The 17043-nt window shown below is 38.9% G+C and overlaps 1 protein-coding gene across 1 annotated transcript in view; it reads right to left on the bottom strand.

The window, feature by feature from the left end:
* Positions 1-15331, bottom strand: part of LOC124146371 (UPF0764 protein C16orf89 homolog) — a 34361-nt gene extending 19030 nt beyond the window's left edge. Inside the window, exon 1 of the mRNA XM_046516635.2 lies at positions 14897-15331. Coding sequence (XP_046372591.2) covers positions 14897-15098 — 202 coding nt within the window. The 5' untranslated portion in view covers positions 15099-15331. The remainder of the gene's footprint in view (positions 1-14896) is intronic.
* Positions 15332-17043: the final 1712 nt, after the last annotated feature.

Here is a 17043-nt window from a genome sequence, read left to right as displayed (position 1 = left end):
CGGTGAGCTAACAAATCCGATAGTGCAAGCGAATAAACAGAAATTGAAAAAAAGCAATTCAGCGATTACAACGTATCCGTTTTTCGTGCAAGTTCAGGAAGATCAAACGAGTTTTTCATGCTTAAAATAGATGATGAAACAATCTCTGAACCAGATGATTTCATTAATTTACATTCGAAATTAAGTCACGTTCGATAGCTTATCAATATAACGTCGTCAGTGATTTTCATATCTTATCTATATGTCACAGTCCGTGTCCTATTGTTATCCGGGATAGAAATAACAGCCTCAGTGTGATACGAACAATGGTTCCATTGTCAGCATGCTGTACCCTATCACCTTTTGCCTCAGTCAATGAAACACAAGTACACAGTTGACACTGCGAATTAACCGTCGCTTGATATCAGAAACGGAATTCTTTGATCCAAATAAAATTAAACCTTTCATATTGGACACTTGTAACATGACGATCGTGGTGGTTTTAACGTACAACCACCCTCGTATATCGAAGGCCTTCGGTAAAGAGGACCCTTGGGACTGCCGTGTCATAACGCTGGCTGATCTGTGGACATTGATGAGAAGGCGCAGCTGTTTCTGGTTGTGTCATCATGATGTACAATAGACACGCTATGGGCACGGAGCGGAAACTCTTCCCATACTTCCACTACGCAATGTCAGTTCGAGCGACAAGGTATCAGGTTGCTAAAGTGTTTAGGTTACGTAGGCAGACTTACATGAATGAGTCTGATGCGCCTGGGGAGATGTGATGGATCCGAGGTGAACAGGTGTGTTGTACAGAGTCAGCAATGCGATAACCAGTTCACTCAATTAGCCCTAAGTGTAGCAAACGATGGTTTTATCATAATGGATTGTTAATTTTTAATGTGTGGAGTCATCGGTGATAAGATTTCCGAATTCATGCTCCGAATGATAATCACTGATTGACAAAAAGTAACATCTCTCTTTGTCTCTCCCTCCCCCTTTCTCTCTCACTCCTTCTCTCTCCTTCTCTCTCTCTCTCTCTCTCTGTCTCTCTCTCTCTCTCTCTCTCTCTCTCTCTCTCTCTCTCTCAATCTCCTTCTGCCCTATCATGGTTATCGTAATTTCCAAGGTTTCATTTTATTGGGTGCTGTCTCCTGTCACTGACATGTCTTGCGCAGAACACGCTCAGTGATCCATTCATGTAAGCTTTATCACTATTTAAACTTTACGCCCTATGGAACCTTCTTGATATAGACTAACATTCTCTGGCGTTTGAATTCACTGCAGCTGCAGTATGTGAGGTTAACGTCGGTAACATTATTGCCCCTTTATCACTTGAGATTCTTCGAGACAGAAGAGGATGGTATACAATGAATACATGTATGTATAAATAAGAGACTGAGGGAGATGCTTGTACATAATAGCGCAAGTGCATTTCGCAATAGAAAGAATGACCGTAAAGAATCAGTTATGATTCACACAGGCAAGAGAAAGAAATGATTGCGTTCAATGACTCTAGTGTGTGGGAAGTATAGAAAAAGTGATCTTGTACGATGACTCACGTGAATTTGTAAGACGAAGAAATGATTGCGTTCAATGACTCCAGTGTGTTGGTAGTATAGAAAAAGGGATCTTGAAAAATGATTGTGTGTAATGACCCACTTGTATTGGTTGGAGAAAGAAATATTGAACAATGACTTACATGTATTTGTAGTGGAAAGACATATTGTTGCACAATGACCCATTTGTACTGGCAGGCGAATGAAATGACCATGTACAATGACCCACGTGTGTTGATAGGAGAAATAATAATACATGATTGTTTACACTGATCCAGATGTGTCGCTTGGAGAAATAAGTGATTGTTTACAATGACCAATGTGTGTTGGCAGGAAAAAAATATACATAGTTGTTTATAATGACCAACGGGTGTTGCAAGGTGAAATATATAGTTGTATATAATAACTTATGTGTGTTGGCAAGAGGTATAAAATTTTGTGTACAATGACCAACGTGTGTGGGAAACATAATCATAAAAGATTGATTATAATAACCCATGTGTGCTGCTCGGAAAAATAAATGATTGTTGACAAGAAATGTGTGCGAACTCGAATTTTTTGTTAGAAAAAAACCAAGTTGACATGGACATCAAGGGGTACTGTGTGTAGTGTACATCACTGTGTGTTGAGAAAACACACACCATTCTTATTATTAACTGACCAGCACATATATTTATGTATTTAGATTTAGATTTTCTTTTGATTGGCAAAAACAATTAGGCTCAGCAAATGAGAGACACAACCGATAATGTCATTCTCATAATATCTGTAGTTTTCTGAATACATTGTAGTTTAGTTGATAATTTAGTCACTGTGACCTCACCGAGTACCGTTATAGTATCCCAGTCTTGGCATGAACACACAATACATTTTAGTTATTTGATGTTTAAAATAGCATGGCAAACATAGATCTATGACAATAGGATTATTATTGTAGACATGAATGCACTCCCTAGCCCAAATACGAGAACAATATAGAATTCAGGGTGTACCCACGCAATATCCAACGCTTGCACGTTGTCATGAATATATCCATACTGGCATTCTGAAGTATCAGTCGTTGAAACAGCATCCCTTATGACACAAAACATCAAAGGTTTTATCACCAGCGAATGAGTTGCCAGTTCTATCATGGTGTGTGAGCTTAATAATGGAAGACCGAGTGGGGATTCCGGTTATCACGGGTCCCTGGCAACCATGCTGGTCGTAAAGGGACGATTAATAAAGGGCTTCGTGGTCGAGTTGGTTACGTGTCATCGTACCCCGATGGCCTGGATCGCTGCTCAAAATAATCACTGGATTGTCTAGTCCCAACCTGTAATACCCTGTTAAGACGGTTGTGTTGCTCACAAAGAAAGAATTGTTCTCGAGATAGATCCGGAAAACGGACCCAGTATAGATATAAAACTGGGCCCCCCACGTGACCCATGTACAGTAAGGACATATCATTGGTATGATTAACAACTGACTTCAGTATTTGTTACGCTTATGGAGGTATAAACAAGAAAGGCGTCAATTCTTATGTTTTCAAAAACAATATTAGCTTCCCAGACTCCTTAGTGAATCATAAACACAAAACACTGCCAGAAATACGAAATCTGGGACATTGTGCAGCCCAAAAATGCAACCCAGGCACCGCCCATTTTATTACCAGCCACTCAGAAAACATATCGTGACTTATTTGTTCGGTTTATGGTAACATAACGCTTAACATAAACTACTAGATTAGCCAATCAAAGATGAACACATTAATTGTATAGATCGATGCTCATGATATCAATCACTGGATTGTCTGGTCCAGATTTGATTATTTACAGACCACCATATAGTTGGAATATTGCTGAGTGCGGCGTTAAGCAAAAACCAAACAAACTAACAAACGAACAACAAAATGAAATTAAACACCTTTCGATTTGTTCAAATAAAATACGCCCAAACCGCAAAACCTGCAATCTGCATTTTATTCCTTCCTCAAGAGACTTTATTCATTTTATTTCCGTGTTCGTTTCAAGCCGGCTCTAATGATGCTATATGTATTCGGATCACATAACCCGTAGGTTAGAAAGTGTCTGCATTCAGATTCGTGTAAGACATGTATGTAAGGACATTGTTCCTATAAGCTTCTCGTTCTTGATGCAATCCAGCTGAATACAACAGACATGTCATAGTAGGAGTACATATTAATGCAGTAGAGTAGGTCCCAGATAGACATGATAGAGTAATACCAGTCTCCCGGGTACGGCGGATCCTATGTTGAATACACACAATCATTTATACCCTAGAGGTGCAATCAAAGAGCGTTTCAGTTCAGAATTTAGATTGGAATTGACCGAATGAATATTATATATTACAGTGGATGATAACTGCCTTGCGTCTGGTTTGTGTATCTCAAGTGGGTAATTATCATACGTTAACCCTTATATGTTGGACTGAGCAGAGGCGTCAGCTGATACGATGTCCGAGTCGGACTACGGTAGCCTGGTGGAAAAAGCGTTCAGGTCGTCACGCAGAAGACATAGGTTTGATTCTTACTATTCTTACAATTGGTCAAAACCATGCTTGTGTCATGGCAGCTTTATTACTGGGTGTCATTGTACAAAGCGATCTTAGCACAAAGGTGATCTTAACTCCCATACCTTAACATAGACTTACGATAGTCGTAGCGCTAAGGTTGTTCTGTACAACGACACCTTGGACGTTAATATCAGGGACGGAATGCGATACTCGAACCGACAAAACAATTTCCATATTCACAAGAAAGCCCTGTCAAAAGCAGACTATATCATGAACATGTTTATGATTAACTGTCAAGTAGTGATGATTGCAGGTGTTCGTAAATAGGTGAGCGTATCCTGCCCCATCGGTGGCACCCGTCACAAACACATGCAAAGGCAAGGCCTTAGTAAGCTTTCATAAGGTTTTATGGTAGACATGTGGAGGACATTTCCAAATTTGATGCATCAGGGACCAGAATGATGTCCGATGCAGGTCCCCATTTTGATTTGTACCATAAATATGTTCCCTTGTTTTTTCAGGTTGGATACGCTCATCTTTTCCCGAACACGTGGTACCACCTATATTGGATAGTGATTGGATAGTACAATGGACTCTGCAGATACTTGGTATTAGTAGGGAAAGGGTTTTGCTGCTTTTACTGGCCAGAACGTTTAACTTAAGCTTCAGGAATATCGATATGATCTGATGTCGTTCAATTATCATTAAATAGCCAATTCCTTGCCGCTGATTTACCTACCTGAACTAGAAATAAAGGAGATTAGAGAGACCTGGGCCCCGTTCCTCAAAGCGATCTTAACACTAAGGATATCGTAAGTCCCATACTTTAGCATAGGCTTACGATCATCGTGGCGCTAAGATCGCTTTGAGGAACGGGGCCCAGCTCGTCTGTTTCATATTTAGATCTATGTAGAAAGATCCACAGAGAAAAAACTCTCCACGAAACTGTATGACAAGAGCGAGGGATGTCTAATAGTCAACTTTCCTTTTATGCAATATTAAATATTAAATATTTAGCAATATTCAAACAGCCCCAGCCTCTGGTGTCCACATTACACAACTTTTGTAGAACAATCGAGCATGCTTTTTCACGAAGATTTAAAAGAGCGACATACGACTCTTGCTCAATAGTTGTTGATATAGGTTACAGTGTTAAAGGTCTCAGTAAAGCTTTCATACCTATTTGGACATGTACAATATATTCCGGTGTTTTTTCAGGTGAACAATTGACTTGTCTTTGCATGTATTTAGTGACGGATCCAAACGTTTGGGCAGGTTACCCATAACTTTTTCGCGAACACATGGTATCATCACTATTTGATAGTTATTCGTGCTCATAATATAGTCGGAATAGTACAAAGAGATTTCTGTATATGGAAAATGTTTTGTCGCTTATAACTACAGAGGAACATAACGCGTAGTTCCACCAGTAGACAAGCAGTAGTAACCATGCGATACCATTCGCGCTTATGATCTTATTCCGTCTGTTACACTATCAGGAACAAAAGCAATTTAATATTTGTTGAACAATCATGCTTCTCCTCTAACCAACTGCATTGTTTGGTGAAGGCCAGACAACGTCATTGATTCGCAGATTGGGTTCTATGAAACCTTGAAATAGCTACAGCGGATGATACTCTTCCAGTTCTGCTGTCGTATTAAGCCGGTGACCGATCTAAAAGGCTCATACAGAAACAATATAAAATCCATTGGACGGTGTAGTTATAAATACATATACCTGAGAGTTTATGCTACGTCGATGCTTATTTTAAGTTACCAAAGGCTTTGGTGGGTACACGCAGCTTTTATCTTGGTTTTAGAGGCTGGTACTATGCGATGGAATAAGTAATTAAATTAGAGGGAGATTCTTTGTGCTATCTTTAGCATTTGATACTCTGAAGAGTATCTTTCTCCAAGTAAACATAATTATACATGTAACTCCTTTTACCACACACCACTGCTCACAATTAATTATCTTTCTTTCGCGGTACATTTGCGCAAATTTATCGCGGTACTCCTCGAAGATGATTTATTATTATTATTTATTATTAATATTATTATCATCGTGATACAGCTCCGGAACTAACACTGTACGTTTGAATATTACACGCGGTTCTAAGGTGATTACCACAACGTTACGCATGTCAACATGACGTATCAATACGTTATCTGGAATACTACAGTACTCCTAAAAATCAATTACCGCTTGTAAACATGTCAAATGATTCCACATGCAGTAGTGAATCGACGAAGAACAAGGGCTAGGTTACATATTACTCTTATTCTTGTTATACCTGCTCATAAAGGGAGAGGCGACTTGTAGCATATACTAATAGCAGAAGTTAACTGAAAGAAAACGTTAGTTTGAAGTCATCTCCTATGACCTGGGACGTTGAAATGAAATATAAAAAGTCAGCGCCAGAGAATAACCAGTATCGATTATCCGATTTCCAGTGGGCGTAAAAGGCGGAATAGCGGTAAAAATCATATGAACTGATCACAGAAAATCAGTGATGACACCAGGTGTTTGCGACACGTTGACCTCACCATGTGTATAAACTATTGAAATGTACTTGTCCGAAGTAGGAGGCTACCTAAAGGCATTTAATCGGATACCTGTAGGCTTATGAATTGATGGAACTACATATGTTTTTCTTCAGCGAATCTGAATTCTTGCAACAAACGCCACGTCATTAAAATCAATGATTACAAGTTAAAACACATCCACTAAACACGAATGATTAGGATGGTATCTGTCGAACGAAATTAGAGAGTAATAATGTTTCTTTTGGTTCCATAGAATCTACTTGCACGACAGTCTCTCATCGGGACGCCATGCTATAACTGAAATTATACTCTTCGAGGTGGCGTTGAACCAAGCTCACTCACTCACACAGGGATCAAGGGAATCTGGCATGGTACATCCGCACTTGCCAAGGATACTTTTAAAATCTAAAAGAAATGACATCTGGCTGTAGCATTAGCTTTCGTTGCCGGTACACATTTACGTGCTAGTATGAGACATGTTCTAATGTGCATGAGACATGTTCTGATGCGTAAGCATGTACGTTATTACCTCAATATTAAAAGTCGAACTACACATCCTGACTATGGTTGGGGATATCCCGGGGAGATTTGCCACAATTATCAGCCGCTCTACTGGGAAAACGTCCAATAATGCTATGAGTCCAGCTGTCAACGGCTTCCCTGATGACTCAATTGTCTCAATTCACTCAGCCAAACAGACCACCTAGCTGCGTCATGTGACAAACCGGATATCGTGTAGGAGCGAGTAGGAAGTAGAGCCGTCGCCAGTGCTTGTTGTAAGAGCCGGAAAACATGGCCGCCTACTGGGGATTGTACACGTACGCGCATCGCATATTAGTTTCGACTTTCCAGGATGAGCAATTAGATGATCAGTAATCGCTAATCGCGTCATCTATATAGCGTTATCTCACCTTGGGGAGTTCCTTTATGAAATGGTGTCTGCCTATAGAAACTCATCAGCTGAAAATCGATGTGTTTTCGGCAGGCAGATGTCATTGTCACCATTGTTCAAATGTGTGCATATTGGGTGGATTGGATGTAGCTTTTCACACCTGTATGGTATGAAGGGATGTGAACTGAACTAATATTAAGGATCCCAATATTTATATTAATGTAGCACTCATTAATCCGGATGCTAAATGATTTAAACCGCAGTCATGAAGTATAATTATTTCATATAGAAAAATATAACGTATAAATTTATGAAATTTATATACTTTATGATTTTGAATATTATTACGTATCCATCAGATATATATCTTTTTCGAATCTAATAGGTTACTGATGGTTAGAATGACCATTATCTATGTATCTATCCATCCACCCATCCATCTATCAACCCATCGTTCTACAATCCATCCATCCATCCACCAAACGTTCCACACATCCATCAATCCTTCCATCAATCTATCCATCCATCCATCTATCCATCCATCCATCCATACAATACACGAAACATGTCAAAAGAAAGTCTATATATTCACTTGACAAGTGTATTTGACCAAAACATCACCACGCTATCAAAACGTTACTAGGCTTAAACAGTTGCCGAGACACTGTAAACTTAAGGTCAAAAATCGCAACTATTATATCCGTTTCAAATCCATCACCACCGAAAAACCATTTCCTGTTTGTTTCACTTTTATCCACCATCAAATATGAGTGTATACGTTCTTTTGCCCGGCAGTTTCTATACATCATAGGTTTTAGAACAGGATCAGAATACAGAATGTATCACAAAGTGGCTATCCTGGGTCAGGATATACGGATATATGTCCCATAGTACATGAATTATACTATGATATATTATACGTGATCAGGGATGGGACACAACTATCACATATGGGTTAACAAGCACTAATGTGACGAGACAGACGCTACCAACATTGATATGACAGGAACTGGTTCTGAAAACAGACTGTTTCGTTTTGGGGAACTTAATAATAAGTCTAGACATCTATTGGTGTTGTACATCTAACTTCAAAAACAGTCACGTCAACCATATTTATCTTGTCCGCGTGTCTATTGAGGATTCAATGTTACAGGGTCTTCAAGAAGACAAAGATCGTTTTATAATTAGATATATCTTGCTATGGATATGAATTATAGCTATACCGTTTGAAAATCATGGATTATGAATGAAGGGATATAATATAGAGGACTGCAAGTGATGCATTTCGTACACGGTTTGTACGAGTGCATGTTGTCACAGAAATACTATTGATACTTGAGGCGCCTGCCTCCCAACGCAATGAGGCTCTCTTCGGAACTCACGTATTGAGAATGTGGGCTTCTGATCTCTACAACCTCGTAACTAGTGCTTGACATACGCAGCTGTGAAACTGTCCAGGGTTTTATATATATGTAGGTATAATGAACTTCTTACATCCGTTTGATCGACTTTATTAATATCGGTTATAACATTATAACAAATTCTTTTATTAATTATAACAACCCTTGGAGATCAGGGTTAGAACTGACCTTCAACAAACCATCCTCGTCGTAAGAGGTGACTGGGTGGTCAGGTTTGGTGTCTCGATTGAAGCAAGTCATCGCCAATCCGTTACGTGAACACCAGGTGTCATACACGACAGGGCTGTTATTCATGTGTGTCAGGGTTATTCCGAACACGATCCTTCAAATTACTTGTTACAAGACGTCTTAAAATGTCTGGAACACAAAAAAAGTTGTCGATGCTATTTAGTTTTCTGCTTCCACTGAAATTACCGAAGTGGCACGGCTCGAAGGCGACAAGACCAGCAACGCATGCTATAGCTATGTATTCAGAACACTCTGTTTATTCAGCCGATAATGTAACAGTTGCACTCGTAACTTATTTATGGCATATTGTTTCCCGGCCCTCTACAAGAGCCTCTAGATAATTATTTTTCGACTTGCAAAGATGCACGTCACATATCTCACTGCCTTTTGGGAAACGTGCACACATCTATGTGATCAAATATACATATAACGATAGTTTGTGTAAGTCATAGTAGACTTAAGTCCCTGGTGATCCTCTGCAGTTTCAGGGAGTTCGTGAAATATGCCCTTGTAATACGGTGTACGGGTCTGTTAGACGTGGCCAACCGATACACAAATCATTGGGGACAATATGCTTGTCTCAGGTTCCTGTTCCAGTGAACATTATTGGACGTCATCTACTATACTATTGAGTTTGAGGGTTGATGCATTCTGCAGCAAGGACAGAGAAGGTGTTTGCAGCTTTTTTAGAAGCGTTTGCAATTATCTAAAATTTTCAAGAACAGATAAAATATATTTCAACCGTTTGCTCCTGTTCATGACTTAGGTTTTCATAATGTACTTGTTCCACTATTAGTCGATTTCAGTTCAATGTAATGTGACGTTTCATAAACAAGTAGTTTTTATGTATCGAATGTCTTTATATCGAATTGGTGTATATTTCTATTGAAACCAGAGCTTCAAATTCAGTTCCATCGCTTGTCATATTCAAATAATGCTTAGTTGTGAAATAAAGAATATATGCACAAAAGTATTGATTTTGTACATTATCGATTTGTAAGTTGTTTTGAGAATGAACAGTAGTTATCAAGGCACGTTATTGAATAGGCACTTTAGATACTTTTATTATCATATGGCTCACCTGATTACGATAATCACAAACATGACGTCTGGATTGAATGAGCAAATCCATCGTGAACACTTGTCACAGAGCTTTTAACTAAGATGTCATGCAAGTGAACCTAAAAACTTCAAAGGATTTGCTGCAATGTGTTTGCAATCTCAGAACATAATTAAGTTTAATTTTGTTAAAACATTTGATTTTTCAACTTTGCAAACCATTAGCCCACATGACAAACTTAAGAAAAACATAATTCGTTGATCCATGGGGCATTTGTCAAAAAACGTTGTGACCATAGTTATTGTAGCATCAATATTTTCAAAGGTTCATAGTGATTCATAAACAGATGATACAGTCGGAATATTTCTAATAATAATAGTAAGAGCTCTGACGAATCTGGAACCATAAACACGTCGAATACGCCATTCGATCTCATTATTAGGTTTTTGATACGCCTAAGAGACGCAACTCTGCACAGCGAAAAGACGAGTGGGCCACCCATGCTCCCCGTTTATAATGATCACATTATATATCGCCTAAAGATGCCTAGGAGAACACGTTCGAATCACCATAACCTTAATGGCTAACACCCCTGACGGAAGAATATCTTTATAATCTTTATGAACAAAAACATGATTGTGCAATTCGATGGTTTCCGTAACTTATGTCAAAACCATGCGGGCTGTCAGTGCCAATGAAAGGTATTTCTTCACTGGAGATGTCACAAAAGCTATCAAAATATGTGTTACAACAATATTGTTCCTGTATTGAATTTGTAGAAGAATTCAATACCTGTGTTTCGTAAACCTTTGGCGTCAGTGCTTGGCCTGCGTTTTAACCGACACAGAAGCTGTGAAAATCGTCTTTTTTGGACACACTTACAGAAACAAACCTGTTATTGGTCTACCGTGGCTTGACGTTTCCTTGTGTACAGTATTGTGCGAGCTGTATATTATTGAAGCGTTCGCTCGGGATCCAATTTGTGTAACGTATTTCTGGTGTCCCCCGCCGAGATATTGTTTGAAAATTGCTAAAAGCGACGTACATCACTCACTCAGTCTATCTCTTTTTCTGATATGTATACTCCTCGTGTGGATGGCAAATATACTAGCCATCCCACTGGGATGGTATTTGATGCCCCCCTCTCTCTCTATCGCCAAATCTCTCTCCCTTTTCATTCCTCTGCATAAAATAAAACATAAAAATCTACTGGGTTCTTTCGACGGTCTGGAGGCATACGTTCTTGTATGTCATTTTCAGGAGATATTGGTTATATCTTGGATATTTTGTGAAAACAATCAATGTCACACGTACACATTTAAAAAAAAGGATACATGGGCATTTGAGATATAAAAATACGGTGATTAACTTTTTACACAGTGAATATTCACTTGTACCTCACTGAGTTAGTGTCCAAAGTCATATCGTCTACCGTCTTTTCTTGAAGGATAAAGTTACCACCTATAAGGCCATGGTTCGCTTGATTCGGGATACATGTTTTATTTAACATGAGTTGGCGTTTCAGGTAAATTCCTAGCGCAATCGGAATGACGTATCTCCTAGCGCAATCGGAATGACGTATCTCCTAGCGCAATCGGAATGACGTTTGCCACACTTCAAGGAACGTCATACGACTTTTCCTTAAGGCACCCGAAGGCTACGTTATATGGTAGATATATGGAGGGCATAATGGTGGATGCAAATCAGACTTCTGATGTGTTCCATAATACAAATATGTTCCCAAGGTTGTTCAAGTGAACAACTGACTTGTATGTGCATGTGTTTGTGACGGATGCAACTGGTGGGACAGGATACGCTCACCTTTCACGAACACCTGGTATGATGGTGTACATACACTCACGCCCATGACATAGTCGTAATCGTACAATGGACGCTGCTTGTAGCAAGGATATCTTATGATTATGGAAAAGGTTTTGTTAGGTATGTTTATTATTTAGATAAATGTGTACCTTTCATGATTCATAATACAATGTATACCCTGATGGTTATATTTGTCTTCAAAGTAGAAGAAGAACAAGAAAAAGAGGAAGAAGAAGAGGAAGAAAGGGAAGAGAAAGAAAAAGAAGAAGCGGAGCAAGAAGAGAAAGAAGAAGAGGAAGAAGAAGAGGAGAAGAAGAGGAAGAAGAAGAGGAAGAGGAGCAAGAAGAAGAGGAAGAGGAGCAAGAAGAGGAAGAAGAAGAGGAGGAAGAAGAGGAAGAAGAAGATAAATGTTTTGAACACATGTTTTGAACACATGAGCAGGAAAGCGCTGAGAGAGTTTGATGGTGTATTTTCTAATGTAATATGTATAAAAAAAAACTGTATTAAAATGTTTCATACATAATTATATTGAAAAGGTAATTACAAAACCATCAAACAAACATTAGTATAAACTATATTTAACTCTCGCAAGGCTCGTATTTTCTTAGAACGACTAAATTATCTCGTTTCTGAGACTTACTATTTCGTTCGCACGAGATATGTATCTCGGCACTGATTACATAACCCAGCCCCAAGTATCGGTGCTCATACAAAAGCTGTGATGCGTGTGATGGCGTTATATTTTTAGGTTCACATATGTTTTTTTCATTCCTAATTACGTATTATAAAGTTTAAAGAATGAGTTTCGGTTATTTTGTCTTATAAACATATAAAATAGAAGAGATTGTTGCTTGTAACGTGGGTGGCCAATGATTGAATGTTATTTTCCGTGTATGTCGTTTATCGCAGACACAAATAACATTCTTCGTTATATGCTTATTGAATAGAAATGAATTGACTGAGGTTATTAGCATTATAGTGGTTCAGGTTCCGTGGTAGATTGTCGTGATGCATAACTGATGCAGTCATCCATTAATGGTTATCTAATGACAACCGTTTTAAACTGAAACATTGAGATTTTTTTCGAAAATTCATTAGCGACAATAGCAAAACGTATGAGCTCGCTTTAATAGAAGATAAACGATTTCAAAAGGATAGCTTAAATCGGAAACATCACAAATGTGATTCCTTAATGAGAATTCGTATTGTCTCTTGAAACATGTAAAATCACCATCTCGAAAATGAAACCTCATTGAATAGGAACAAAACATGTTTTCATGTCATTCACGAATGTTATCACTTTAATTTAGCACCCTGTTTGCTGCTTCATCCCATAAGGTTCGTCTTTAAATTCAAAAGAATTAACGTGTGGATACGTTTAGGTTGTTTTCACATGAAATATTTAATCCCCGCAAAAGAGTAGGATCTGTCAATGGGGTCTTTATGGACTTAATGATATATCGCATTGGAAAGGATGGCAGTTTGACATGTTACAGTTATTGCTCTCCGGTATTTTATAGCAGATTGGAACCAAGAATCATTTTGGCTGTCTGATCAGTACTACGGGAAATAGGTTTTTTTTCTAGAACAATCATTGCAAAACCTATTCGCACAAACGTATGCAAAATTAGCAAATTTCATAACGTATTATTGTATACGTTAAATGTTTTTTGGGTAGAATAAATGCGGCAATGTAAATTCAAAACGTCAACGCCATGGAATAATCATGATCAGTCACGATTATCTACCTGAACAGATTCAATTTGGCAAGAAAGGCATCTAGTGATGAATCATATATAAATGAAAATCAGTGACAACACCAGGTGTTCACGAAAAGTGTAAGCGTGTCCAGCTCAAGACATGCCAAAGAGTGAGTTGGGTTTGTTGTCGAATGAAAGGGTAACATCAGTTGTAAAAAGATCCATGGTCAACGATGTCAAAGCCTTGCAGACAGAGCATCAATTGCTCACTGGGACTCCGTAGTCAATAAGGATATTTGCTTTATCAGACAGGGCATTGTTTCTATTTGATATTTAAACATATTACTATCTGGACGACATACATTTTCAAACAGTTCTTGACGTGTGTCAATTGGACCTTCGGGTGGAAGGTAACATTGTATTCTTCATTCAATTGCGAATATCGATCAAGCCTATCTTCTGTGTTAGCTGATACAAACGTTATAGATACAATATATTTTCTAGTTTTATTTCAAAGCAGACGAAGGATAAATTGAGAACCAACACGTTTTACCACCCACATATGCAATCTAAGATTAACATATGAATGGAAAGTATAAACTCATGATCAATCAGCCTGGAAAAATGAATGGAGCCATTTGCGTCGTAAAAACAATGTATTGTTCATCGATTCGTGTCGTGGAATCGGAAGTGTTGATCAGGTTACTGTCATTTATTTTAATATTGGGCAGCAGAATTACAATAACAGAACTGATAGCATTAATCATTTGGTAATACACTGTCGTGATCATTGTGAATACCGAATAATGATGAACATCGTTTGTGTGCATAGCGCTGCATATATCCCTTGACGTAAAATTGGATCCTAGTATTTTCTATAAGACAAATTATGGAACGTATTTCTGACACATCGCATTGGCCATGTCACGCGGAGATAATTGCCTTGGAGCGCAGTTAAACATTATTTCTTCACATGCAGGCATTTATAACTGTCACTTTTGAGAACTTTTCTGTTAACTGTTGACAGTTATTGAAACCTGAAGCATACTAAAGTACTTCAAACAATGAAAGTCCAATAAGTTGTATTTATCAAATATAATGCTACTTTCACTTGGTAGTTTCGTTTTGTTGAAACTTCTGACAAATCAAAGAAACAAGTTCAAAAACTATACCTTCAACTATCCTTGTACCAATAATGGCATCCAGGTTGACACTACGGTACTCCTTGTTGAAGAAGGCCAGAGTGGCACCCAAGGCACTAAGGGTACGGTCAAGGAGGACATCAGTGTTGTTGCTGATGACGGCCTTAGCTTGTATAGAAGCCGGTACCCCGAAGAGTAGCAAGCAGCAAACCGCCTGAGCAAATACTACCATTCCTACAATATTCTTTCAACACGTAATCTTTGAGACAGCCGTTGGTTCCTGATCGTCATCTTCTACTGTTGTGAAGATATACCCCCTACACCCTGCGTGGGTGATCGGGCTGTTCCTATTGGTTGCAGGGAGTACACAAATGCAGAGGGGCAGTCTTCCTCGTAGTCACTGTCCTATGTTCTCACGAGGCTGTCACTGCCTGCATCAGTTGCCGTCATCGATCCACGGCGAACGAACGCTGCTACTGCGCTTTACTAGTCAGACATCGAGCTCATGTTCCTGTGGTGCGTACAGCATTACCTGGATTATACTAATTGTTCCATATTGTATGGCGGTAAAATAGCCTGTGGACAGAGATGCTCATATTATCAGAATCAAGGCCCGTTCCTTGGTCATATTACGCTATTCATGGAACTTGTGATATGAGTCTCAACTCCGACACTAATTTCTGTGTGCGTAATGATAGGTTGTGAGCTGAAAATGTACACCCGTGAAAAAGAGCAAAATCGGCATGGAAATTAATTTGCTGTTATTCGAGTGACGATAAGTTATGTCCGCAGTCTATGAAATTGTACATGAACAGGATCTCAGTATGTTTCATGAAACCAAACTAGAGGTTCTACATGTAGACTGTGTTTAGTCTCAGTGGTAGTGTCGATCTTTTAAACATTTTCATCAAAATCCATTTCTAAGTTCATCACGACACGCACTAATTCCTTCGATGACGACAATGGTTCTATGACAAGCTCAGACATATGCATACATGTTCACAAGATGTACACATTGCATTTTCTTCAACAAATAAAATAGCATTGGATGTATTGTTCATGGAATGTTTCCAACACTTATATTGCCATAGACGGCAGTATTATAACTGAAGAATTGTGTCAAAAGATAAGCAGATGCCATACTTGCTCATTTGTGCGCAGAGATCTCAGAACTACCAAACTCCTTTAAAACATTGAACTCTATAGCTCTTTGTCACTCATAAATAGACGGAACAGCTCTTTTAAACATCCTTCAATGCGTTTTTTAATAAAAAAAATAGCTTTTAATTCTCGGATGTTATGAAGGTATCATTCAAAGCGAAACAAAGAATCAAGCCAAACATCTGCAAAACATTGAACCGTTGAACCATGGTAGCTCCTTGACACTTTACTAATAGAAAACCCGTTCAAACATCCTTCAATGCGCGGTTTAATAACAAAATAAGCTTCTCGTCTAGATGTTCTGCAGATGAAGTGAGGATAACATTATTTTGAAACGAGTTCAAGATTCAAGACCTTTATCATCCGCCAAATCTGATAAAGACATCCAGTCTCATCATGCAATGGGGGACACGGGTGGCCCAGTCGTCTAAGGCGCCCGATTCGGTGTGCAGAGTTGCGTCCCTTGGGCACGCCAGAAACCTATGATTGTGGGTTCGAATCCCGGTTCACCCCGATTATGTTTCTAGGTTTGTCAGCATCATAACCGTGCTCGTGGGTTTCACCGAAGTGGTAAACGTCTGAGACCTGCATCACTTCGGGCTTTCCTCCCACATTAAGCTGACACGCCTTGATAAAACTGGAATACTGTTAAACGCGGCGTTCAGCCAAATTCACTCACTCACTCATCATGCAATGACATAGGTTGTGAGTGAGTGAATGAATGCTGTTTTGCGCCAAAGTCAGCAATGTTGACAATGACCTTATTTTATTGTTGTCGAGGCCAACAGACCAATACAACCGACCCATTAACAGTTTGTCAACCTTATCATTTCCAAGGCATATATATAATAATAATAATAATTTTATATATATGGATTGTATGCATATTATTTAAACCATATACAGGTGCGCTTCAAAATGGTTGGAACCATAATAACTGATTCATATTATGAGTCGGGTCCATCGCCGCTGGGAAGCCATGACACTTAACCAGCGAGGCTAACCGTCCGATCACT

Source organism: Haliotis rufescens, unplaced genomic scaffold (assembly GCF_023055435.1).
Source record: "Haliotis rufescens isolate VD_foot unplaced genomic scaffold, xgHalRufe1.0.p SCAF_11, whole genome shotgun sequence".
Taxonomy (NCBI): Eukaryota; Metazoa; Mollusca; class Gastropoda; order Lepetellida; family Haliotidae; genus Haliotis; species Haliotis rufescens.
The sequence above is the reverse complement of the archived record's forward strand: the minus strand, read 5'-3'. Positions and strand labels throughout refer to the sequence as shown.